Source organism: Lycorma delicatula, chromosome 2, assembly GCF_047948215.1.
Source record: "Lycorma delicatula isolate Av1 chromosome 2, ASM4794821v1, whole genome shotgun sequence".
In the NCBI taxonomy this organism is placed as follows: Eukaryota; Metazoa; Arthropoda; class Insecta; order Hemiptera; family Fulgoridae; genus Lycorma; species Lycorma delicatula.
This window is the reverse complement of record NC_134456.1, coordinates 157,490,317-157,517,612: the sequence shown is the minus strand read 5'-3', so window position 1 is coordinate 157,517,612 and position 27,296 is coordinate 157,490,317. Positions and strand designations below refer to the sequence as shown.

The window sequence follows — 27,296 nt, the reverse complement described above, 5'->3', positions numbered from 1 at the left end:
CAAAATCATTGTATTCAGTCAAATAAAGATGATGCATTCTCATTATGAAACACAATGCCCAGAATCATGAAAAATTTTATTGTGAATACAATTCTTCACAGAACCTCTCTCCAATATTTTTCTTTTTATTATGTAATTTGCAGATTTTGAATATCGATGAAATTTAACGTGGTAAATGCTTATATAATGTAGACATTGAAGCGACGTGTTCCTTTGATGTTTCATGCTCGGACAAAATTATTCCAATATGTTTCCAATTTTGGAACCCTGTAATCAACTTAGACTTTGAGGCCGAAAGCATTTTGCATGGGTAACACTAAATTAATTTGGTAGTTTCAGAAAAAATGAGCAAAGTCCTTTCTTCTTTTTCACTGTTGGATATTTTTCTGTAAAAATGGTCTTTACACAAGCCTCTGAAGTAACTGCAATCACCATGTTTATAAAGATTTAAATATAGTTAGTTATATTGCCTATATTTTTTTGATTATTTGAAATTAGAAATTCAACCGTTTGATCATTTAAAGCCAACGATTTAAAGGAATATCTTTCAGTGTAACTTCGAATGGAATATTTTCCGTTTGCGTTTCAGTAATTTCTAGAAAATTTTCTTCTGTATTTTTTTCTACTGGTGACACTGGTGTTTCTTTGGGTTGATTATTGATCAAGTCTTCATGTTGTTCGTCGTTGTTTTTTCTATACTTTGATTTTTAACTTCAAGTCACTCTTTCTTTGACAGATACAGATACCTTGTTCTTCATCTTCATTGTTGCTCAAATTGTGATAGCAAGTTATATACGTGTCCAGTGATCCTTTCTGTTTGTTGGGAAATTGCTCACATCTTTTTTAATATTAATTTATTCAGCCCGTGATTAATGTCATTTCATTTTCGTAGCAACAAATGGGAAAAGAAAATTATTTAATAATTGAGGCGCAATAAATTAATAATTAATTAAAATCAAAATTGTTTATAAAGTGCAAAGATCTATGAACTGATGTAACAACAGTAATTAATTTTATCTTAAGGTCAGGGAATGTTGATGCAAATGTTATTTTAAACATTATTAACAATTAATTTAAATGTCAGGAAAAGATTTTTGAAAGCATATGTTTGGATTGTCGCTACTTCCATATATATGGAAGTGAAACTTGGACGATTGGAGAACCTGAGAAGAAAAGATTAGAAGCTTTTGAAATGTGGTGCTATAGGAGAATGTTAAAAATCAGATGAGTGGATAAAGTGATAAATGAAGAGGTGTTGCGGAAAATAGATGAAGAAAGAAGCATTTTGAAAAATATAGCTAAAAGAAGAGACAAACTTATAGGCCACATATTAAGGCATCCTGGAATAGTCGCTTTAATATTGGAAGGACAGGTAGAAGGAAAAAATTGTGTAGGCAGGCCACGTTTGGAATATGTAAAACAAATTGTTAGGGATGTAGGATGTAGAGGGTATACTGAAATGAAACGACTAGCACTAGATAGGGAATCTTGGAGAGCTGCATCAAACCAGTCAAATGACTGAAGACAAAAAAAAATTATTTTAACGTAATTGAAACTTACGTGAATATTTAATTAAACTCACAGAATAGAAAAAAACTACGGCGTATATCGAAAGTCTGCAGGAGAAACTTTTTTAAGTACAAAGTAGTAAATACAATTTTATTTACTACTATCAGGTTTTATTAACATACTATCAGGTTTTACTATTGTTTGAAAACTTGTATGTAATTATTATTTCATTAGAAAAATGTATAAAGTTGGAGTTTTGTGGGCCCCCAGAAGTCAGGGCCTGTTGTCCCTGCTGTTAAATCTGCCTCTGCTGTTGATATTACAATCTGTTAGAAAGTAATAAAATATTATTTGTGACATAATAATTTGAATTTATATTTTTAAATAAAAGTTGAATAATTTAAATTAGTTGAATTAAATTGCCTGCCATTTATCATTGTCATCATTTATTCAGTCACAGTGTTCAAATTTTACTTCTCCATTAATTCTAGCACTTTCTGTACTTTCAAGCACTTACTGTACAATTCTAGCACTTTCTAGGATTTTCTGTACTTGAAAATGTGTGTTATTTTGAAGAGATTATATAATTAAGTTATGTTTGTTGTGCTTATATTTTTTAAATAAATGTTCTTGAAACAATTTTTTATACCTATGTTTGTCTTTCTTATGTAGAATTTTTTTACAGTCTTGCTTTTCACATTTTGATTTATTCTAAATATTCTTAATAAGTCTTTATTCTAAATATTAAAATTAGACTTCTTATTAATTATTCTATTTTTTATTGATAGTTAAGAAACCAATTTTATAGCTATGTTTTTTGAGATATTTATACATGTGTTGATATTATAATTTTTTTGTTTCTTGTAATGTTGCAAATTTATTTATCATATTTAAATTGACATTTATTAATTAATTAATTAATTTTATTCCTTTGTATTATAATCAAATAAATAATATTAACTACGTAAACAATTAAATGTAAATAATATTATGGTTAATTATTATTGTTCCATTGTGAATCATGCAAATTGAATAAGTAATCTGAACTAACAACTAGAATACATTAAGTGTCTGTTGATAGGATTTTTCAAGTTATCTTTAAATACTTATGGAGTTACTTCTGAAAAACATCCATATATTCAGTTACTATTCAAATGGATAATAAAAACTGAATGAGTCTATAATTAAGTTATTAATGTAGGGTGTAGTTTTATCAGTAGAATAGTTACCTATGAATATTCTATAACTATGATTGTTTATTTTACATTCAGTAACTGAGATTATTATCTTTGTTGGAGCTGTACTATATTTTAAATCACTATTTTTTGATATCATTTTAATTATTGTCACTTTTAAATCGGCTATCAAGAATCCTGCAGTATTTTGTGGTCGTGGTATACCCTGGTTTCATACATAAAATTAAACGTCTTATTTTTTATATTTTGTAATAAGGTTTCTTTTAATCTGACAAAAGTATTTTTCAGAGGTATTTTATTTTATAACTAATTATTTCTATTTGTTTACAGCCACCTAGCAGAGATAGTGGATATCTTGATTGGGAGTTAGACAGTCAGAGTCGGCAGAGGTCTGGCAGTCTTACAGCTCTAAATGCACCTAATTTTTCTCCTCTCATGCATGTCAGTTAATCTCTTTTAAAATACTGAACTCTTTTTTTTAATCTTTTTTATTAAATTAATCTAATTTACTACTTTTACAGTAATTCCTCATATAGTGTGGTTAAATTAATAGCTGTAAAATGCTGTGTTAGATGAATGATGTTAATCCAATCTAAAACTCCATTAATAGTTCATATATATTTAGATGGATTACAGTAGGTATTAAAAAGTTAAACAAAAAAAGTATTTTTTATTGTTAACTGTGTAATACATATCAGAAAAAGGTTCAAAGTATCATCTTCTTGCCCTTATGCATTCTTAGTGATATTTAACCATTAAATTTCTTTTTTTTTTCAATAAAGTTGGCCCTAACTTATTAACTCAACTGAGTTTTAAACCAACAATTTGAGGCATATTAGATCATTTGAATTCGAAGAAGACATCATGTATGTGACGATTGCCTGGAACAAAATATTCCAAGGCGTAAAATAACATGAAAGTAGAAGCCATTAAATTCATTCTTGGTGTATCATCAGTCAGGAAAGTTAGATTGAGTTAGTCTTTAATTTGTAGAGCACAGTGAGGAGGTGCACCATCTTGGTGGCAGTTGGGATAGCTAATTTCAAAACAGGGATGTTTTATATTTCGGGAATAACACCTTGTAATATCTCAAAATATATGTCTCCCATTACACTTTCATCAGAGAAACAAACTCTCAACAATCCTTTTTTGTGACTCGACACCACACAGGAACTTTTGATACATTAAGTTTCTTAATAATTATGATTTTCATCAGACCAATAAACACAATAATTATGACTATTTGTCTGTAATTCAACGTAAAGCATGCTTCATCAGACTATCACTGAGCAAGAGAAATGAGGACCTGATTCATAATCAATAACAAATTTCTCACAAAATTTCACCCTTCTGTCAAATTATTAGGTACATGAAGTTATCTTTGCCAATAGCATTTAAATATCTATTCCTTTAAATAAGTGTGCGCGTGTGTGCAAAAATTAAATTTTGAAAAATAGCTAGATAATTTTAATTTATTACTTACTATGTATACTTTATTGATTTTACATGTGTCTGTGTTAAGTTCTTATGAAAATTAAAAGGAAAAATAAAACATTAAATATTTTGAATATTGCATAATCAAGATTAATCTAATTTTTTAACAGAAAATTAGCTCAAGAAATTTCGATTCGTTTATTTTCTTCATAATACTTCAATGCATTATCAGTCACTCAATTGACTATATATTTTTAAGATCTGGATTGAAGACCACAAGTTTTTATTTTTACCTTAGCTTTTTATTTTAATGTGTCAGTTATTACTGAATTCATAGGCTTGCTGCTGATTGATGTTAGTAAGATCACTATTACTGGCCTCCGTGGCATGAGTGGTAGCGTCTCGGCCTTTCACCCAGAGGTCCTGGGTTTGAATCCCAGTCAGGCATGGCATTTTTCACACACACACACACACACACATACTACAAAACACTCATCTCATCCTCTGCGAAAAGAATTGCTTGACTGCAGACCCAGAGGTTAAGCAAACAAAAAAAAAAAAGAAGAAAAGTAAGATCTTTCACTATTGCTCAACCCCTCATGTTGTGTTCAATTATTTCTGCACATTCTAAGATTCTATTTTATTAAAACCTAATTCATGACCAGTAGTGGCAGTCATCAATAAATGGAACTAATCACTGATTAAATTCAACAGAATCATCTGTACTAGAAGACAGAAGTTCTTTCCATGCAGTTTTCATACTGCTTGTTGCCACTTAGTCAACAAGCAGTATTTTTTCTACTGCATTTTTATGATGAATTTCTTCCAGAACTCAGCTACTAAAACTGGACTATCATTCATTCCATTTTATTCTGCTTCTTCAAAAGTAATTTTTAGATAGTTGACCTTAACAGTTGTAAAATTAAAGTTCTCTCAGGAAACAAAAACACAGTTTTAACATTTTTGCATGTTACTTATGATAGAAAAAAGGTTATGAACAATATTTAAAAGCAACAAAACTTTTAAACTAAGATTATTTTGAGGGCTAAAGTACGTAGGGTATTTATAAATTAACCTCCAATTGGGCATTACAAATAGAACAGTTTACATAGTAAAATAGAATATGCTAGTAGACATCAACTAATCTTAAATATCATCACACATACAGTCAGTTGCCATTCCATTCTATACCGCTTAAGTAATGTGTGATGACGTATGGAGGAGATTGTCGTGGTCCTATCAGTTGTGAGGTAAATAGTATCATTCATTTTTCAAGTAGAAGGAATATCTATAACTTAGATCCACTGTTGGCTGTGCTTAATTTACCATAATAATATAATGAGTGATAATTCTGTGAGAGAATGGGCGGGAAATTCAAGTTATGCCAAACGGGTGTGCACATTGTGGAAGGAAAAGGGTGACATTCTATTGTAAGTGATATACTTGTTGAAAAAATTTGACTTGTGATGAATACCATTTCTCAATTACTGAACTTAGAAAGAGTCTTCAAATTTCAAGGTGCACTCTTTACAGAATTATTATAGAAAAATTGGGTTTTCACTAATACTATGCATAATAGTATACCACATAATAGTATGCATAATAGTACGCATAATAGTTATGCATAATAGTATGCATAATAGGTACCGAAACAAGGTAGATGCTTGTAGAAGAAAATTGGAAGCTGCATTGACATTTATTCAGCAAAACCAGAATAAAGAAAGCGAGTTTCTTGACATAATTGTTACTGGAAATGAGAAGTGGATCTCAAACTAACAGTCTCAAACCGCTGCTAGAACTGAGGATGTACTAAACAAGTTTAAGTCTTGTATCTCCCCTTGCAGCTCCGATTAGCATCTGTTAATAAAAATTGAAGAACTAACTGGCTACTCAACATTTCATAAGCGATGATGAACTCATTCATAGTCAATAAATGGATGAGTAATTTGGTGGCACCATTCTTTGAAGATGGACTAACATCACAATACCACAAGTACTTGAATTTGGGTCGAGTCTATGTCAAGATCTAATATAACTATGTATTTAACTTTTTTTTAATATAATTTTTTTTTCAATGTATTACTTTTTTTTGTTACTTTGAGATTAATTTATAAATAGCCCTTGTATAAACTTATTAATGGAAAAAGGCTCATGAGCCAGCCTTCAAAAAGTGCCTTTGTTATCAGTATTTTTTTAACATTGCTTTTAAAATAAATGTTCAAGTCAAATAAAAACATCAAATTTATAAACTGTGAAAAATAGAGAAACATGCCAAATAAAGAATATGTTTAATATTCTTAAAGTTATATTAATAGAGTTGTTTAAACTTTATTAATTTTGTTGATGTACACTATTAAATATTCAAGTTTCCAGGTCTATATTTTTCAACTGTCTGCTAGTTTTTCTTTAGATAAAAATATATTAGTACTAATCTAACCGACATTCTGAAAGTTGTAACAAAGCAAATATAATTTTAGTACGTATGCATGTAATACAATAGTAAGTGAATTATTAAAAAAATATATAAACAATATTTAGCCAGGATGTTTACCATGCAGCGTATGTTCATTCAGTCTATGCTGGGAAGTAGATATTTTTTTCAATTATCTTTCTGTTAGTTTTCTGTTCCTCAGTAAAAATAATATTTAGACAATAAACAAAAAGAACCTTAATAGAAACAATATTCATACAGCATGTGTACATTTGGATTTTTTCAGTTGTTTCAAATATTTTCTCTTGAACTTCATTATCATAAGCAACAGGAAGAAGTAATAGGTTGAATACCAGGGTTAAGGGACAACTGCAGTTTTGGAGGCTAGCAACTTTGATATAGAAGTTTATAATTAGTTTCTAACCTTGAGGAACAAGCACAGACCTCAAGGATTGCCTCAAATGTATCATTTTAATGCATTGAATTGGTTGAAATTTGACTGAAAATTTATCATCAATGTGACCATTTTTAAACCAGTGGTATCTTGCAATTGTATATTGTCTAAGCCATATCAAAAAAATGATTACCATTCTTGTTCAGTCATTTTATGATTTTTCACTCATTTTTCATCATAAAAAAGAGAGGATAGCTATGATCAAGCACGGTTGCCAGAGTGGATAATATTACTTTTATCTTCACCAATAGAAGTAACATTATCTTTAACAATGTTCAACAATATAAAAATGCAGAAGGCGAATAAAACATAAATAGATTATGAACATATCACCAAGAATGTTGCTGCTTAGTTGTCAAAGAATAGATGGAAAGAATGTCATCAGCAAATACCACCTGGTTCTCCAGCTGCAGTATTATTTCATGAACTTTTAATTTCTAATAACAAATTTTTTTTTGTCATTTAAAGAGTTTCTCACAATGAAAGTAGATTTTAAAACAGAATTTTAATAACTATAAAGATTCTTATCTCAATGAAACTTTGAAAAAAGTAAATATTTAAATAAGGCTTATTGTCTGTCACCAACATTATTTAATCTCTATGTTGAAGACATGATGAATGTATGCATTAGATTCTTGGTAATTGACTTGATACTGATAGATGTTGCTAAGTCAGAGAGTGATTGTCATAATAAAAAATATTAAAATAAATAGATTTCTGTGAATTATTATAATGACAACTGTTTAAGATTGCACAACAATTATTAGATTTAATATATATCAAATAAAATTTTACTTTTTATGTTAGCCAATTAATAATTATGGTGGAATATATTTTACTTACAGTTATGTCTGTTTTTGAGACCTTTGCATTTACAAAACAGTTACATCATTTCTGTAATTAACTTTTGTTTTCTTTATATTATTTTTTTTCATTCTGTTTGTTCCCATTCTTTATTTTATTATTGTTATTAGCCTTTGAGGTGCAGTCTCATAGTAGACATCATTAAAGTAAATAATTACTAAAATAATAATGAAAATAAATATTATAATAATAAATTATTCCTATTGATTTCCGTAAATTTACATTTATATTTGCCTAAAATAATGTGTGAATTTTTTTTGTTTTGCTACAAAGTCTCTCTTTTTTTACGTTTTTGGATATGATAATATATTCGATTAAGCTGCTGTACCGTACAACACGCTGCACATCAGCTACTTTTTTGATCTTCTGCTTTACTTTAGTTTTAACTTCTGCTTACCTTCACAAACTCTTTCATACTTTTCTTTCTCAATGAGATGATTTGAATTTATGAGAACTTCAATAATCTTAGTCATAATCTCATTTACTAATTGTCCACCCGGTTATCCACATCATCTGTTTTTAATAGCTCATCATTTTCCCTGATTAGTTCCCTAAAAACTTTTGAAAATCCATACTTCTATTTTCTTCATTGTCTAACACAGGTGCAAAAAAAATAACAGTAACTTGAAACTGAAATAAAAGTAGGTGAATTAGAATGTATTTTTTATGCTGAAACATAAAATGAAATCAGTTTTTCTTCATCACCCTCAGATTTTAGTTAAGAGCCTTTAAAATATTGAGAAACTTCTTAAATAATAGAATACAAAAGTAATAATAATAATAATTACAATTAAAATTCCTGCCTTTATTTTGTAGACATTTACATTTATTTAAATTTCTTTTTTTTTTTTATTTTCCTTTTGTGTTTAGTGAAGTTTTTTTTTTTTTATATCATCCAGCAGTAGTCATTCATCATAGATTCATACCATCTGCCTTGATAATGTTGTTCCATCTGCAATATATCTTGGTGGAACCTTTTTCCTTGTTCATCGCTGGTGGTTCTCAAGTTTAAAGGGAAAAAGTCCAAATCAGAATGTAAAAATGTATTTAATTGTGAAAAAACCTCAGCAAAATATTTAAAGCCGTCTTCATCTTTAATGCTTTTACAAAATTCTTGATTAGGTCTAGTTTTATGTGTAGAGATGATAAAATTATACGATCTGCTTCTACAAGAGGAATATTGACATTTTCTTTTCATGGGGCAAACTGATTTCTTTTCCACCAGTCTTTAACTGCATAGTGTTTAACTGTAGCCCAACTATCCCACAAACACAAGAAAAGCGTATATTTTGTAAAGCTACTCTGGAGACGAGTTCACTCTATTGGTGAGCTCATCATTGCAAATCAGCTGATTTTGAAGTCAAGAGTTTTAAGGTTAAAATCCTAGTAAAGGCAGTTACTTTTATATGGATTTGAATACTAGATCGTGGATACCGGTGTTCTTTGATAGTTGGGGTTCGGTTAACCATACATCTCAGGAATGGTCGACCTGAAATTGTACAAGACTACATTTCATTTACATTCATTCATATCATCTTCTGAAGTAATACCTTACAATGGTTCTGGAGGCTAAACAGAAAAAAAGATCAAGAAGAAGCCTTATCGCTCTCAGTTCAGCAATGATTCGCTATGAGTGTTCAACATTCTTAATAGCTTTTAAAATTTTTGACATACTTTCATATGTTTCTTTCATTCCTACAGCATGTGCTAGGGGCATAGAAGAAAACTTATTCAAATTATGCAAGAACACCGCCTTTAAGCTTCTTTTTGATGAGTCTATAAATAAACGCCAATCATGAATAACATATTCAATGTCCAGTTCAGATATTAGTCCTCCAACATCGTGGCAGGAACAAATTAAACCATCTCTTCTAAAGTATTTCAGTAAAGTTATTTTCATTTGATTCCTATGTACTGAAATTTTAGTATCCTTGTTTAATAAATTCCATTCTTTAAGACATGAACAAAGGAGTTCTGCATGTTGTTTCGACAAATACAAGTCACGAATTAGATCACTCAGTTCTGCTTGTGTGATGAGGTGAGGTTCAGTTTCTTCTTCTGTTTCTTCTGGAATATAATTAATATTTATTGAAGTTGAGGATTCATCAGTTGAGCCTTCTGGGGAATCAGAAATCTCTTTCCAAGAAGTTGGAGCAATCAGAATCTGCAAATTAACACCATGAAGTCTAATAGTTAGTATGCTCTTACCAAACCATAGGTATGCCAAAATGCAAATGCTCTTTTTTTCCTCTTAACTACATGGTTAGTTTAATGTAGCACTTGCTGCATGCTACATTTGGAGCCCAGGATTTATCTTTGTCTCCCAAGGGACAGTCAAAATAATCTTTGTAAGCAGTTTTCAGCAGATTCAATACTGGTTTTTGTTGATTTATTGTAGTGAATTCTACAATAAAGTACAAGTACAGGTAGTTCAACTACTTACAATATCTAGAAAGTACTGATTTAGCGTTTTTTAATATTGCAATTTGGTTTAGCATTCTAGACACCAGGGCATAGATTCAGTTGTAACGTTCTACTTTGCTTTTAATTTGATATTATGATTTTATGGTTTGACGATGTGTGAAGTGAATAGTTCTAGAGAGGGATAGGTGATTACAAGAGACAGATAATATTACTAAACCACCTAGATGTTTTTGCAAATTTAAAGATGAATGGTTAAGTCAAACAGAATTTCAAGAATGATAGTGGTCATGTAAGAAGAGACAACAGTTTGTGTATGCTTTGTAATATATTTTGATTAAAATTCGATGGTGTTAAAGCTGTAAGAAAACAAGCTGAGTTAGAGAAACATATTGAACTGGCTAGAAGTAAGACACAATCCTCTTATTTCAAAAATTTTCAAACAGGAAAATCACTCATCTGATTTGAACACGACCTTGGTGGAACTGGTTTTGACATATCGTGGAATCAGACGTGACCATAGCTACTACCATATCCTGGCAGTGCGGCCACCCCTGCGAGTGGTAACCCCAAATTAAATCACAAACGATACCAATATAAACGTGGTATGATGCCAATGCGCTTACCTCCACCAATCCAATGCCTAGACCAGAACCCTAGCCACTTGGATCCTACCATGATCAAGTACCTCGATTAAACTCCCTCTGCAGACTTACACACTGCAAGGGTACAAAGAAAACCAGCCACTACATACCATTCCTCATGGATCATCTAGTTAATACGTAGATCCAGAAAGGAATATATTCTCTCAAGTACCCTCAACAGCTCATGAATGTTTGACCTCAAATCGGGGGCAGACATATGAGGGGGGGGGAGGGAGCACGTGGTCCATTGTATTAGTCCCACAATCCGAGCATTGACTCGAATCCACCAAACAAAACCTAGCCAAACTCCCCCAAAAGGCACCATGCCCAGAGAGAAACTGTGTGATATACCAATTGGGGGAAACCCATCTAATCGCATCTAAATCAGACACTACAAGGCAAAATATACCATGTGTGTAGTGACCTGTGGGAAATTTGTCCCACCTGATCTGCCAAGACGCAGGGCCCCACTCTTCAATCTCCTGCTTTCATTCTGACATCTATAGGTTATTTACCTTTGAAATGTAGAGTTCCTTATACTCATTAGGCAAGGTATCTAATGGTTGAACTCTGGCTATAACACAAACTGCCTCCCGTGAGGCTGTTATAACCGCCTATAACAACCAGCAAGAGGAGTTGCTCGGCCCACAGCAAAATATCCGCATAATACCTAAAAGCCAAGTGGTGAGCCCAGACAGGTGCAGCATAAGGCATAATAGCCTCGCTGTCACCTCTGTAAAGGATACACATGGTACGGTAATTTAACCCCCAATCGGGATGAATGACTACAGATTCCATAAAAAGCATTAGCGGTCTTTTTTGCTACATACTGTAGATGTTCCTTGAACTGAAAATTCTCATCAAGGATAACACCCAGGTACTTTTGAGTTATAACGTACTGAATGGAGAGACCAGCCATTCGTACCCAGATTCATCGGGAAGCAGCCAATCATCCCTTAAGCAACATCATTGTAGTTTCCTCTGGGCTGAAAATCATTTTATGTTGGAGAGTTCACAGCCAAAATGTCTTACAAGCATGAGCAACTCAGAACTCTATTTCATTATGGGAATCCTCTTCAATCAGCAGCAGTGCATCGTCAGCATAAGCGATAACAGAACAACCACACGGCAACCTCAAACGCAACATGGAATCGAATTCCATAATCCAAAGAAGAGTACTCAAATCACTGCCCTGAGGGCATTCTTTAGTTAGGATCTTAAGAACCTCTGAGTCGCCATCACACAGGGAAACAGTCTGATGGCTGAGGTAACTTGAAAGCACTTCTAATTCATTTCATGTACATTTACGCTTCTGCATCTGAAATAGGGCAGAGGGCCATCATAAGTTATTAAATGCCCCAGATATGTCCAGAAAAATATCTAATACATATTTGCATGAACTATATCCATCACCTTTAGTATGGGATCATCATTGCTCTTGCCCAGTCAGAAACTATACTGATTGTCCATTAGCAAATGAAAAGTGATCAGTCTAACATTAATATGCAAATATAGGACCTTCTCAAAACCCGCATCAATCACAGGGAAGAGCATTAGTGGATGGTAATAACTGACAGTAGGATCTTTGTCGCCACCTTTAAACAACAATTACAAGCCTCCACGCTTCCGACACGTTGGAAAATGACCAGTAAAGAGCAGCCTATTGTAAAATCTAGTTAGAGAACCAAGAAGTACTGGAAGTGCTTGGAGGGGGAGCTCTACGTGATACAATCATATCCAGGGGCCTTGTGCCATGCCGTACTGCAGATCACCTGACTCACCTCCACCTCAGTGATCTCCGAAGATTGTAAGTCGATCTCAAAAGCTGTGACTACTAATTTGACAAGCCGGAGGTATGAAATCTCACCCAACATTGTGTCATCCAGGAATAAAAAATTCAATAAAATATCAAGGACACAGTCCTTGTCAATTACCTCACCTTCGTGGATCGATAAGGCTGACAAGAGGACATCTTTCCTGCGCTTATGCTCAAGAACCCTATACACAACACCCCAAGGATCTCTATTTCCTTGTTCCTGAATGAAGGGACGCCAGGAATTACGCTTGGAGGACCTAATGCTATGAAAATTACCTAGCCCTCCTTCTGCGGAAATCTGCAGTCAGGGCCACACGCTGATGGGGGTCACCCTCTCATTGCGCAGCCTTTTTGAGTTGATTCACAGACTACTTCATTGCTGTCACATTCCGAGACCACCAACCAGTTATACGTTCCCAGCCAGTGCCTCTAGGAATGGCAGCTTCAGCCGCCACCACCACCACAGAAGTGAATTTTTTACCAGGAAATCTAATGGCAGGCCATCAAGGTCTTGCGAAAAAACCTCCTCGTCCAGACTCCAACAAAGAGGAGTATTATAGCCATCCACCTTCCTATGCAAGAAGTGCCCCTAGTGAACAGGAAAGTGTCCCTCATGGGCATCGCGCAGCTCATTCGCTATCTCAAAAAGTATCGACCAATGGTCACTAGAGCAGTTGTCGACCTCAGACCAGTTAAGGATCCTGTCAGGGATGTTCCTACCAATGGTAATCTATACCTAAGAAGGTCCTTCATCCGTCAACCATACTGACATAAGTAACCAACTGGTCTGCAACATTAAAAACCTCAAAATTATGCTGAAGAATGAAACTTTCAATTAAGTCACCGCCATGGTCAGGGATTCCACTGTGCCAGAAAAGTGACTTCACATTAACATCAGCACCAGTAAGGATTGGACCATTACCCACAATTCAAAAGATCCTATCCCACCTTGCTACATGTTCTTCCCTGTATTGGAAATATGAATTTAACAACTATAAGGTTCTTTTCATGAACGGCAAGCCTAACCACAACATGATGCGCATCAGAAACCTCACATATAAAGACACTATCAAGCGACTTCCTGCACAGAATAGCAGACATATAGGTATGCCCTACATAAAACGTTTTCCAGCTATGAAAGCCTAGCAGATCCTCCTAATTACATATGGGTGCTGCAGAAGGACAACATCGAGGCTCCGTCTCTCTACAACCTCACCTAACTCAACATGGACTACATAAGCATCCTGGGTTTGGGGACCGAACCTAACCTTCTAAGGAATTAAAGTACAGCTCAACGGGTCTTATGCAGCAGCCATATTCCTTACTAACAACTGGGTGATGATTCCTATGCAATCTTTTACAGTTAGCACAGGCCGGAGCTTCAGACCTATGTGAACAAGCATTACGCTTGTGGCGCCTTCCTCACCACAATGCGCACATACAAGGCAAACTTACAAAATTTGGCCCTGTGACTGTATCTGCAGCACTTAAAACATCTTTGGACATCCATGTAATCTTTTACTTGGCAGGACCCAAAATCAAGAAACAGTCTGCTTGCGGACATAAATGTTTTAAAGAGACCAGAACCCATCTCAAAATCTGTGATATTTCTGGGTATCATTCCTGCCTGTTTTAATGATCAGACTACAGTCCCGCCAGAAGGTGGCTTCATCCAAATCAGTGTTCTGCTTCCTAATGAGAGACAAGACATCCTCATCGGTAAGGATGCGGTCTATGCCATAGACTATAATGCGGGGCCTACACATTCTCTTTGGGTCTACCTCTACATTCAATTGCTTAACCGCAGTGGAATCTCTAATTGCCTGATTGTTCTCTTTATCGTCTGTTACTACAATTACCCCCTTATTTGTATCTTTAATATTTCGGATTTTAAGACCTTTCCGGTCACTCCAAAGGGCAACTTGAAGGTCCTTCTTCAGCTGACTGCTGGACACAGTCAAGCACTCCACCCTCTTAACAAATGCATTCTCAGGTTTCTTTGAGGACTGGCTGGTTTCAAGTCTGGCTCTGATCACCTCAGCATACCTATATGGTTGCAGCAGGACCAGGGCCAGTATCTGAACTAAAGTTTTTTCTTTAGATCTTGAGGTTAAATTTTCAAAACCCTCCATGAGAGATGTGAAAGCTGCTCAGAAGAATTCCAGACTAGGCAATAATCTCCCCTTAGAAGCTGTACTGGTACTCTTGGAGTTTGTTAAATAGGAAAACAAGCAATCTAGTTCTGCCAAAACATCATGGGCCAATGGGGCTGAGCTGCCAGGTCTGTCCCTGGCTTCTGAAAACTCTTCTACACCTTCCCGGGTGGTCACCCCTATATCTATTTCCGAACCATCATTGTCTGAATCAATATTTGAGGAGGTCGAAGGAAAAAGATCCATTCCCCTCCTCCAGCCAGGCCTTTTGCCTACCTCTCTAAATTCAGTCATGGTCAGAGGTTCCCTGACAAAACAGTATATGAACAAAAATGCTCACTGTATTTCTTCTGTCCAAAAAGTATTGGGCACAAGCCCACAAGTGTGATGACTACCCATAGCTTCTTCATTCTCCTATCACTCTTTGCTGCTACTGGATAAAATGCATGAAATCAAAGATAAACACACAGTTACGGATTACAGCCCTCACTCTAAAAGAGCTATTCCCTGAAGTAAAAAGGATTTTCAGCAGGATGAAACATGTATGGAGTCATTAGAGAAATAGACTGTAAACAGCAACAATTAATGTCAAAATTTTAGTGTATGTCACATATTGAATTTTTAGATTATCTTAAGAAAGATAAAAGAATCAAGCAGCTTCTTGACTGTGCAAAATCAGAAAAGAAATGTAAATTGGTTTCCAAGAAATAATTTGAATCTAAACAGGCAGAAGTAACAAAAGCTGTTATATGAAGAGTTTAATTTTCAAAAATAATAATAAATTTTGTTACAAAATGTCAAAATGAAGTATAATTTTTCCCTTTTAGTTAAGCAAAATTGAAATATAAAACTTGAACAATAAACTTATTATTACTTATTTTAATTTCTTATTGCATTGTAAGTATTTAAATCTTTTAAGTTGTGTTGTAGCAGTACACAAAGGAAATGTATTTATTTAGTAGCTTAAGGGTCAATTGATGTACAAAATTAAATATTAATCCCATAATTTGTTATTCAACAATTCTTTGAAATAACAGACCTAATTCCTAACTGTATGAAATTCACAGATAAACTACTCAAAACTGGAAAGGAATGTGACAATTACATTGAAAATAAATATTTCTTATTTTTGTTAATGTAATTGTATAATATATTAATGTAAATTATATTATAACTTATTTTTAATAATACCACCAGTTAGAAAGAAAAGAAACAATAGGAAATATATTCGCTGAAAATTATTGCTGATTGCTTTATCCTTATTCATTTTTTAGTAGTTTAAATAAAAGCAATTGAGACAGATCTTGAATTATGACATGTGTTTAGTTGACCAGAAAAAGAAGTTGGCAATGTTAGGTATACTTGAAGAAAAAGGTCTACATCAACCTTGCTGAACCAATAATACTGCTCTTCAAATATTAATAACAGTATTAGAACAATGAATGGAAAAAAATGGTATGAAGATAGATGTAAAGAAAATAAACTATGAGGATGAACAATAAAAGGAAATGAGTTAGCGGCTCCTTTTCTTTTTATTCTTTTAACTGGATATTATCAATTTTTTCATTAACAGTGATACATATGTAGGGTTTCATTAAATATGGTTGCAAAACATAAAACCAAAATTATAATACGGATCGTAATCTATTACAGGGAAGAGAGAATGAAGGATGAGGTTGAAGCTTTTGAGGTGTAAATATGGAAGTCAGTTTATTATAATTGGTGGACTGAGTGTTAAAAGAGAAAGTACTTGCTGAGTTTGCTGTTGATAGAGTACTCTTACACTTCAGAGGAGGAAAGGAAATTGGATTAGATATATTAGGGAAAAGATTGTTAACAACAGCTCTTCAAAGAGAGGAGAGAAAAGAAAGGAAGAAATTAAAGCTGTTAGCTGAAATCAAGAACTGAAGGTATAAGAAGACCAAATAGAAGATTTGTAACAGGAAAAATTGGAAGTTGTGGTGTAAGGGACCTGCCATTTAGCAGCCCACATTAGGATATAGATAAAAAAGCAGGATAACCAACTGGGTATCAGCTTATAGTTGTAAATATGAATATGCAAATAAATAAATAGTTATAGGACAAAATCATAGTGGAGAATGTATATTGAGAAGCATGACAGATAGATATAAAAGATTCTTTTGTTTACAAACATAATTTATGTTGAGGACTAACAATTTAAAATGTTCCTCTTTACTTTTTATGAAAAAACTTTGTAAAAATTTCTTCATTAGATTGATGTATTATTTTTAATAAAATGATGTGAAATAGCATTAATGTTTGGTTAGTAGTAGGTAAAGTAAGGGTGTTAACTTCTGATAGCTTAGACCTTCTAGTGGTAAACCCACAGCACACATGGCACGCAGGACCACAGTGAGTGGCATGTAGAGAATATAGAAATAAAAACATTTTGGAATGTCAATTTTGGACAAAAATATGTACCATAGTTTGAAAACATAACTGAAACAGCTATTAATTAATATTTTACATCTACTCTATAATAATTACTTTGTTTTCAATAGAATATACAAGTATTCAATATACATTTAATAAAAACGATTCTTTAGTTGCGACCGACTGTAACAACATTTATGAGTTGTTGGTATCTATAATTTTTATTTCTTTTGAATTGTTATATTTGCACTGATTGCAGTGGCACCAGGTATGTCTGGTAGATGGCACCAATAGTACAGGTGCCCGATAGCTTTGACTACTCGCCGTTGTCTGGAGTAACCTGCACCATAGTCATACAAAGTCAATCTCAGATCAGATTTATGTGAATTTTACTTCTATTTTCATGTGTCATTTAAATTTTTCTCTTTAAAGTAAGAGAAAAATAAAATACTCTTTAACTGAGAGCACTTGAAAACGAAAATATAAAAATGATATTGCTCTTTGTGAATTCAATAATGCGTGGGAGGAACTCTTTTTGTTTACTAATCAAAATAAATCAAAACCAGTTTGTTTGATTTATGGTGCTAGTGTAACAGTGCCCAAAAAATGTAACTTGGAGCGACATTTCAAGCAAAAGTAATTACAATTTTAATGAAATGTATTCTCTCGTTTCTTCTTTGAGGATGAATTCGTTACAAAAAACAATCCTTAAGCCAACAGATGGTTTTTCAAAAACAAAAAAAAGAATTAACGTCATTGGGTCAAAGCTTCTTAAGAAAATTTCTTTACTTCTAGCGCGAAAAAAGAAACCTTACTCTGATGGGGAAGAAATTACCAAAACTAGTTTGCAGATCTTTGCTAATTATGCTTCTGACGCAAAAATGAAAAAAATGGTAGAACAAATTGCACTTTTGCAAAATGTGGTGATGCGTTGCATAGATGACCTGGCTGTGAATGTTAGTATGAAAATTTGTCTACATTAGACTTGTGTAAATATTTTTCTTTAGCTGTTGATGACAGCACTGATAATACTGACACTGTTCAGTTAAGTATTTTTGTGTGTTGTATTAATGAAAATTTTGATGTTGTTGAAGAACTATCTTCTTTTACAGTTAAACTTTCTCTCTTTTTAAACGATTTTAATAAAAAAAAAACATACATTTCAAACAAATTATAGCGCTAGCTATTATCAAACTTGCCAACCTTCCTAATTATGTTAGGTATGAAAACTTAATTTCTAAATTACAAGTCTCGTTTGAAATAAGATTAATGATTTCCAGAAGGACAATAAAAATGTTGAACTTTTCACAAACCCTATTGAAGACTTGTCCTGTTACCCTTCTGAAATTTAAACAGAAATAATTGATCTTCAGCACCATAATTTTCGTAAAAATAAATTTAAAGAAGTAATTTCAATCCCAGTAGTGAAAATTATGTTGAGTTTTGGAAACTTCTTTCAACTACAGATTTCCCAAATTTGTACGAGTTTGCTCTGAAATTTTGTTGTAGGTGTGAACAGTTATTCACAATTATGAATATGATAAAAAATAAATTCCGATCAAAGCTAACTGATTCTCATTTAAAAAGATTGTTATTGTTGTCTTCTTCAAAAATCAATCCAGATGTAGATGAAATTGGAATAACCTTGCAAATTCAAAAACCTCATTAGAGATACTTTCCTTTCTGTTGTATTAGTCTGTCCCCTGAAAAATATTTTGTAGAAAAATTAATTTTTTTGGAATATTATTATTTCTGACTAATTCTTATTAGTTTTGTTGTAATGTACATCTATAATAATTGTGTATGTTTGAATTAATTTTTTACAATTTATATTTATATTTGTAATACAGTAACAGTGTTAATATTCAGCTGTCAATAATTAATTGTAAAATTAGATATTTTGACTCATTATAGTTAAATCAACATATCTATATATATTTTTTTATTAATAGTGCATTAGCTTCATAAATTTGTACAATACCTAATTAAATTAAAAAATATCTTTTATGAAATATGTTATCTGCGTATCCATAACCATCTGAATAACAGTTATTTTGAACAGAAAGGTTTTTGTTTATTTTTTTTTTAATTTTTGTTGCTGTTTGATTTGATATTTAAGTTAATATTTAAAAAATAAGTCTGTTAAGAAAAGTATCATGTAAGATCTAAGTCATAAGCTTAAAGATAAAGGAAAGGTAGATTCAGTATTCAAAAAGTGGCAACTTTTTGAAAAAGGTTGGTCACAGATGGCTTAAATGATGGAGTACTACACAACATTTAGACTTTACCTTCATGACTAAATTTATATTTAAGTAATCATTCACTTGAATCCTTGATGTCGAAAAATTTTGAATATATTTGTTTCACGTTTTTATCAATTGCCACATTATCACTACTAATAAAGCTTTTATTTCTATTTGGTTTCAGAAATATGCATATACAAATTGACAGTTATTGATTTTATTATCATAATTATAAGTAAAATTAGAAAACTGATCATTCATTAAAAATTAGTTGTAACATTAAAAATCCTGCTCTTAAAATGGAAACACATCTGAATATTATTTGAGATGTAATTTGATGTCAGTTATGATATTAATCAAAGGTGACCCTTTATAGGTTAGGAGTAACTGACCCTTTACAGAGTAAAGACCCTTTAGGAGTAAAGGTGACCCTTTACAGAGTCACCTTTAATCAACAGAAACCCTTTAAGGGGGTTTTGAATTATGTAGTAAAATATTTCCATTTAACTTAATCTAAGATGTTGCTTTGAAATGTACTATTTCTCCCAAAGAACTGCCCACAGAAATTATTATTTATATTTTGAAGAGGCATGCAGAATATTTTACAGAATGTTACAGAAATTTTTTTCTATTTTGTATCTGTTTTACTTGATACTTAAATGTACATTTAATTACGTGCTTAAATTTATCCAAGTGTAAACTGAAGTTGCAAAAGTAATTTAAGGAAATTTAATTGGTGTAATAATGACTACTATTTATTTAATGTATTTTACAGTTTTTTTTTTTTTTTTAATTTTGTTTGTTTTATTCTTTTAAACAGGCCCAATCTATGGCACAGCTAAACTGTCCAAGTTGTCATCATCATGGTATGGTTTGGGATTGGAACCAGGCACACATGGCTCAAGGAGGTTTTGGACCATGGAATGGTTTACCTAGCGGGACATGGCATGGTTCACATGCAGTTCTTCCTCAATATCGCAGAGATAATTCTATTGATGAAAATCTCAGGAGAAATAGTCTTAGAGCTCCAAGTCATAGAAGCAGACGCGATTTAGCCAGTGACATTTCTGGAGATGAAGAGGAAACTTTCTTTCGCAGAAGAAATCCATCTCCTACACATTCTCGTAGAGGACAAATAAGTGAATTTGACTCAGATGAAGATGTTGTTTCACATCGTGGGGGAAGACGATCAAGACGTAGAACATCTCCTCCACAAAGAAATGTTTCACCAGCACTTTCAAGAAGAAGCTCTGGGAGAAAAATATCTGTTGAAGAAATGATTAATCGTAGAGTGAAAAAAAATCAAGAAGAAGATGCTATGTCTATAAGAGGAGGACATCGTCGTGATGAAGATGAGATGATTTCGATTAGGAGTGGAAGGCGATTAGATGACGAAGTGACATCAAATCGTGGAGGAAGACGTTTTGACGATGAGACTGTGTCAAATAGGGGAGGTAGAAGATATGATGATGAGATGACATCACAACGAGGAGGAAGAAGAAGCAGTAATATATTGGATGATACTCTTTCAAGTAGGGGAGTAAGAAGGGCTTCTGAGGCCACTAGAAAGAAGCGAAGCCCTGTAAGAAATATATCTCCTGTAAGAAAAAATGTAAGATCCCCATCCAGTGAAGATTCTGGAGATGAGATGTCAGATGGTGCATCGCCCTCTCTTGAAGTTTCTAGAGCTAGAAAGAAAGAAATGGATTTTAATGAGAAAGGAAATATTAAGAATGGTAAAGTCAATAAGGAAGAAGAATCTGATAGTCATTTAAGTTCAAATGATGCAGAGAAATCATTAGGACCTCTACCAACATCACAATGGGAATGTGAGCATTGTACCTTTGTCAATAAAGCTGGATCAAGGGTTTGTTCTGTCTGCTGTAAAACTACATCAAATCCTAAGTACATAGAAAATGTAAAGAAAAATACTAGTCAGGTACAAGAAACTAAGAAGAAAAAGGATTATGATGATGCAGAACTCACAAAAAAACTAGCCAAACAATTGAATGTTAGTGCAGCACCAACACCAGAAGAGGAGAAGGAAAAAAGATTAAAAGGTAGGCGCCGCCGCAGAACAATATCATTTTGGATTGGCACTAAATTATATTCTTGAATATCAGTTTGTTCGATAGTTTCATTTGGTAGATCTTTTTCTCTAAATAGGTAATTACAAAAGAAACATGACTATATTTTATTATGAGACTACAGAAAAGCTAATACTTGAAGTATAAATATGATTATGAAGTGATAAATAGAATAGGTGCCAAAAAATTTTATTTATTATTGTTATTTGGTTGTTATAATCTGATTTAATATTATTAATAAAATGTACAAAGTGCATTTAATGAAAACTGCATTTAGTAAGCAAAATCACTAAAAATAATTATTGTTCATATAATTTGTAAGCATTCTGATTATTTTATGATATAAATGATAATAATAATAATCGCAATAAACATACAAATAATAATAAAAAAGTTGAATCTATCACACACCATCAGAAAACTTTTGAAAAGTAAATATGACATAACAGCCATGGTTAAGACAGAAATATTGGATCTTAAGTAAATAATATTTAATGAAAAAGAAATTCATAACTTGATTTGAATGAGAAAAATGTTTGATAATTTCTTCGTAGAACATGTTCTGTTTATAAATACACATTTAGTTATGCAGCAGGTTAAAAGGTGGCGTTTTTAACTAATTTAAATGACTAAAAGGAGTTAATATATTTACTTTTCAGGTAGCTCTGTTAAAATTTAAGTTATTTTTGGCTGATAGCAGAAAAACTGTCTTATATCCAAATTGTAATAAGATATCTTTTTTGTATAAAATATAAAATCATTGAATCAGAATGATGGTGCTGCACAAACATCAATTTATTGTTATTTTGAAGGATCTTCAACATTAAACAAAGTTAACTACACAAAAAATTCTTTAACTAGTGCGTAAAGATTATTATATTGTGGATTTATTTGTTTGGAAAAGGTTTTGTTTGCTTTAATTTCTTGTGAATAATGTTAATCATATGAACATAAAATTTAATATTATCTTATAAAGTGCCAAGTTTGCAAAATACTCTTGATATATATATATATATATATGTATATGTACACCATTTTGTTTTATTGTCAGTATATTTTATTTAGCAATAAACGTGCAAAATAATGCTTTATTTCAATTAAAAATTATAAAAAAATCTTTTCTATGTGTTGTTAAATGTGTAGATAAAAACATTTTTTGTTTGAAATGGTTAAATAAATGGTTTGTTAATTACTAATTAAATTTTATTACATGTTTGCAGTTTTCATTAGAATGCATTTTGTTCCACTAAAATTTAAGTTTAGTAATTAAGCATTATTATTAAAAAAAAATAAAGTATTACTCATCAAAGTTTAGAAACTGTACCCACACACTTGCTCAGTAATTTTACCTGGGGTGCCTGAAGTGTACCATGTGCCAAGACAGACATTGTAGGTAACAAGAAGCCAGTCATTGATCCAATATCCATCCCATCCTACACATCAATTGACATTTCTAAACTTTGATGAGTGATACATCACTAAGTGAATTTTGCTGTATTGGTTACTTCAGTTAATAAGTAATATAATATTTGTTATTATAACATGTGTTATATTTAAAATATATTATTTTATTTTAATATATAATATTTCAGTAAATAAATTGACTGCTGTTTTTTTTCTTTATTTGATAAACAAAAATAACATTTTAATTTATTAGATTTTTTCTGTAAAAAATTATATAATTTATATTTTTAATTTTCTAACAAGATGAATCTTTATTCTGTAATTCTTTTGTGGATAAAATTATTTATTATTATCTGTATGTATTGATACTAAATGATGAGTTTTGTTTTATATTAATTATTTTTTTTTTTCTTTGCATGAGCCAATCTATTAAAAACATGCTTAACATTATTTATAGTGCTATATATACTTCTTTTTCTACATTAAAACAGGCTCTTGGATAGATAACTTCTGTTTTAATTTATGAATCTGCTTATTGGTGGTATAGGTCCCCTTAAAATTTATATTAGTTTTGAGTTTAAGAAGTGATTTTTTTCATTTAATGCAAGGTTAAACTTTAAGAGACAAGGCACGTGCCTGACAAGCACTTCAACTGGTAGTTTGGCCTTTTGTGCAACCCTGAGTTAAGAAATGGTGTCTGGTACATCCATAAAGAAACCTTATTGGGTATTAGACACCTATTACCAGCATGAAGACAATATGATGATGACCGAGACAATTCTTATGGTATACATCCGAAGAAGAAGGGATGAAGGATAAGAAAAAGGAAGAATAGAGGCAGAGGATGATCCAGCCATAGGACTGCCTCTCATTGTGGTAGATAATTAAATGTAGATTAATAAGGTACATTGGAGTAGATTACAAGGTAATGTTGGATAACTTTCAATCTTTCTTTTTATTTCAGTATTTTGAATTATAGATGAAACGCATTTAGTATATCAAGAAGAGATTATCAATTTCTTTGATTTTTATGTAACATCTTTGAGTTTACTCTACATATATTTTTCATACTATGATATCAGTTTCCTTATTCTAGTCTTAGATTGAGCATAACCATCCTTGAATTAGTAATTATTGTTTTTCTTCAGTTGTTTTCAAATTGCTGCAATAGCAATTTTTTTTTAGATTTCTTAATGAATAATAGTCACTTAGCATACAATTTGGGCTGAATGGTAAGAGGTGAAAATGTTCCCAAAAACCTTTTTGCACTAGTTGAACAGCTTAAACTGCACTACCCACCTCTTTGTTAATAGTTTGATTTTTGTTTTATGTATAATGGTGTTCACCTTCATTTTCACTTTGGCCTTATGTAATTTTTCCATCTGTTTTAAAACCCACATTCTTATTTATTTTTCATCATTTTGCCTATGTAATGCAACTATATATATATATATATATATATCAAAGACAAAAGTATAAAAACCATTAACCACCAATAGTACAGAATTTAATAATGATTCTTACCTTATGCTTTTTATTTTTTAATAGCGCTTCCCAGGTTTTCCCTCATCATCAGTTAAACTTTTCTTTTTTTTCAAATCGCACATTAAATTCAAACATTAAAATTATAACATATAAAAATATGTAGTCAAAATATTATTAAAAATATAAAGTTAAAATATTAAAAATTTTAATAGTGCTTAAAAGCGCTATTAAAAAATAAAAAACATAAGGTAAGAAACATTATTAAAATCTGTACTCTTGGTGGTAAATGGTTTTTATACTTTGTGATATAAACAGTTTTATACCCTTTGAGATATTAGTACAGAGGAAGGGATGTGGACAAATACAATAACAAAAGAATTGTTTTTGCTAACTTTATATATATAATGTATATAAAGTAGCTTTAATGTTTTATTCTCAGAAAAGTCTTTCCACATATTTGGCAGTATGGCGTGGCACCAATCATTTTGGAACACTCTATTGTCTTGTGGGAATTAGTTTTGAAGTTGTGTCACAATCCTTTCCTTAGAATCTTGATATAACCATCACTTTTCTACATACTATCTATTGGAATGAATGAACAAGGACTTTCAAATGTGAAACAACACCAATTTTTTTTCTGGGGATTTTTAACTGGTTGTACATGAGGCAGAGATGTATTTTCATCTGAGCTTTTCTAACATAAACAACCCTTTCTTTGCTCCTGAAAATAAAAATGTGATATTGGGAAACATAACATTTTTCCAGTGTTCTTTAGTCCAGTTAGAATTTGTTTTGGCCATAAGATCTTTTTTTGCACATTGCTGGTGTTAAAAGTTGTTTTTAGCTGGACGACAGACAAACTTTCCGTACAGCTCCAAAAAGTTGGCGTCTGTCAGGTAACATGTGTAAATCTGTTCACTGGCTGCAATTTTTTATTTAAGCGTACGCAGATAATTTTCGATTAAATTTCTTTTTACCAATCCTGTATTGGAGTAGTTTTTCTTTTACAGCCACATTTGACTTTCCTTTGAGGTGAAAAAAACCTAGTTTCTTTAAATTGTTCTAAAATAGCATTCTCTGTCCCTACTCCAACCCTACACTCGGAAGCTATTTGTTATAATACTGGTATGCTCAGAAAGGAAACAGTTTTCAATGTTTTCTTGGAATTATGTCCATTATTATACATTCAAGAGACAGAACAAAAAATATGAATTTGTAATAAAAAATCAAATAAACTTTCACAAAACACTATTTATAACATGAAAATTGTTAATTAACCAAAAAACAATAATCTGCATTACTCAGACAACTTGGGTGTTGTCAAGCAGTGTAGCCAACATAGAAATAAACAAAAAATTCCCTGTATTCGAATAAATTTACACTCTTACTGTATAAATAATTTCAATTCTCATCATAAAAAAGAACTTAGAGAGCTCTAATTATGCAAGGCCTTGTAATTACTGCAGAAAGGTTTATATACATACTGTACTATGTATGTATGAAAATAGTTATGTCTTTCTATTGCTATATATGTTTTATATAACTGTATATGTTTAATAATAATTATTATTATATTCAACTACTTTTAGTATTTTCTGAGTAACTTTCAGTGATACACATGTTCAGGAAAAAGGAGCCCAGATATGAAATACTATTTCAGACTAGAAAAAATACATTTGATTTATGGACTGTGAAATTTCATTATTGATTTTTGTTTCAAATAAAATCATTAGAATTATCAAGTACATATAGAAATTCAGCGTATTTGTAAAGTAAAAAGATTATTATGTTAAAAGTATTAATACAAATGCATAAAAAAAGTAATTTTAAAAAATAATGTGAAGCCATAAGTTGGAGATGATGAATAAAAGTACATTTACATTACATATGTCATATTAGTAACTTAACATTTACAGTTAGTTGTGTCATGCTGTGAATAATGTATTATTATAATTACTGATTGTCATCTAAAAAGGTTATCTCTTCTTTTGATCTTTGAAAGCATAGTAATCATTTTGAATGAGGTAAAATTTTGTTTTTGAGAAACAGTATAAGCAAAGTCTTTTTCATGAATCTACACAAAATCCTGCCTGCATTTTTGAAACCTATTCAGAATCTCTTATTTTTTAAAAATTCAATATTTTTCCAATTCACCTTCTTGTAAGTTGGTGGGTGGAGTAAAAAATGCAGCAGCAACCTGTGCATAAGACGTAAATCTTGGCGATCTGTTGAGCACGATTTTTATAGCTTCGAAGTAGCTGAACTTTTGAATAGTCTTTACCTTCTGATTTTATATATACCTTATAAATCAGACAGTTTTGAGTTCTGACAGAGTGATAGAGTCTTGTCCATGGCAATTGAAGCTAATCAGTAGATCTCTGCACTGGTCATCCAGTTTTAATGGATCTCCGCAAGCACAAATCTGCTGGTGCATCGCGTTGCTGTATGTCAGAATTTCTAACTCCAAATCACCGCAATGGAGTCAGAATGATGGATAAACATCTAGCCTATGAAAGCCAGCATTTTTTCAGGACACTTAAATTTGTTAAAGATCAGGACATGCGAAGCAGATGATACAGTTTCTCCATTGCATCGTGTGTCTCCATCAATCATCAACACACAACTGTTTTTCATGAAGTTCCTCGACAGTTTCCTCTTCTGTGCAGTTCAGCAAATCCCTGCACACAACTATTCTCTTTGAGGTATTTAGCATACCAAGTGGTGCTACTTCAATATCTGTGACTCCACCATCTTCTTTCCT

General features: G+C 31.9%; 1 protein-coding gene across 5 annotated transcripts in view; it reads left to right on the top strand.

Annotated features, from left to right (window-relative positions):
* The window catches only part of LUBEL (Linear Ubiquitin E3 ligase), a 220,522-nt gene that overhangs the window by 78,830 nt on the left and 114,396 nt on the right, over positions 1-27,296 (top strand). For all 5 annotated transcript variants that reach the window (XM_075356534.1, XM_075356537.1, XM_075356532.1 and 2 more), the window contains 2 exons: positions 3,036-3,146; positions 20,380-21,619. In XM_075356534.1, the coding sequence (XP_075212649.1) occupies positions 3,036-3,146; positions 20,380-21,619 (1,351 nt within the window). The remainder of the gene's footprint in view (positions 1-3,035; positions 3,147-20,379; positions 21,620-27,296) is intronic.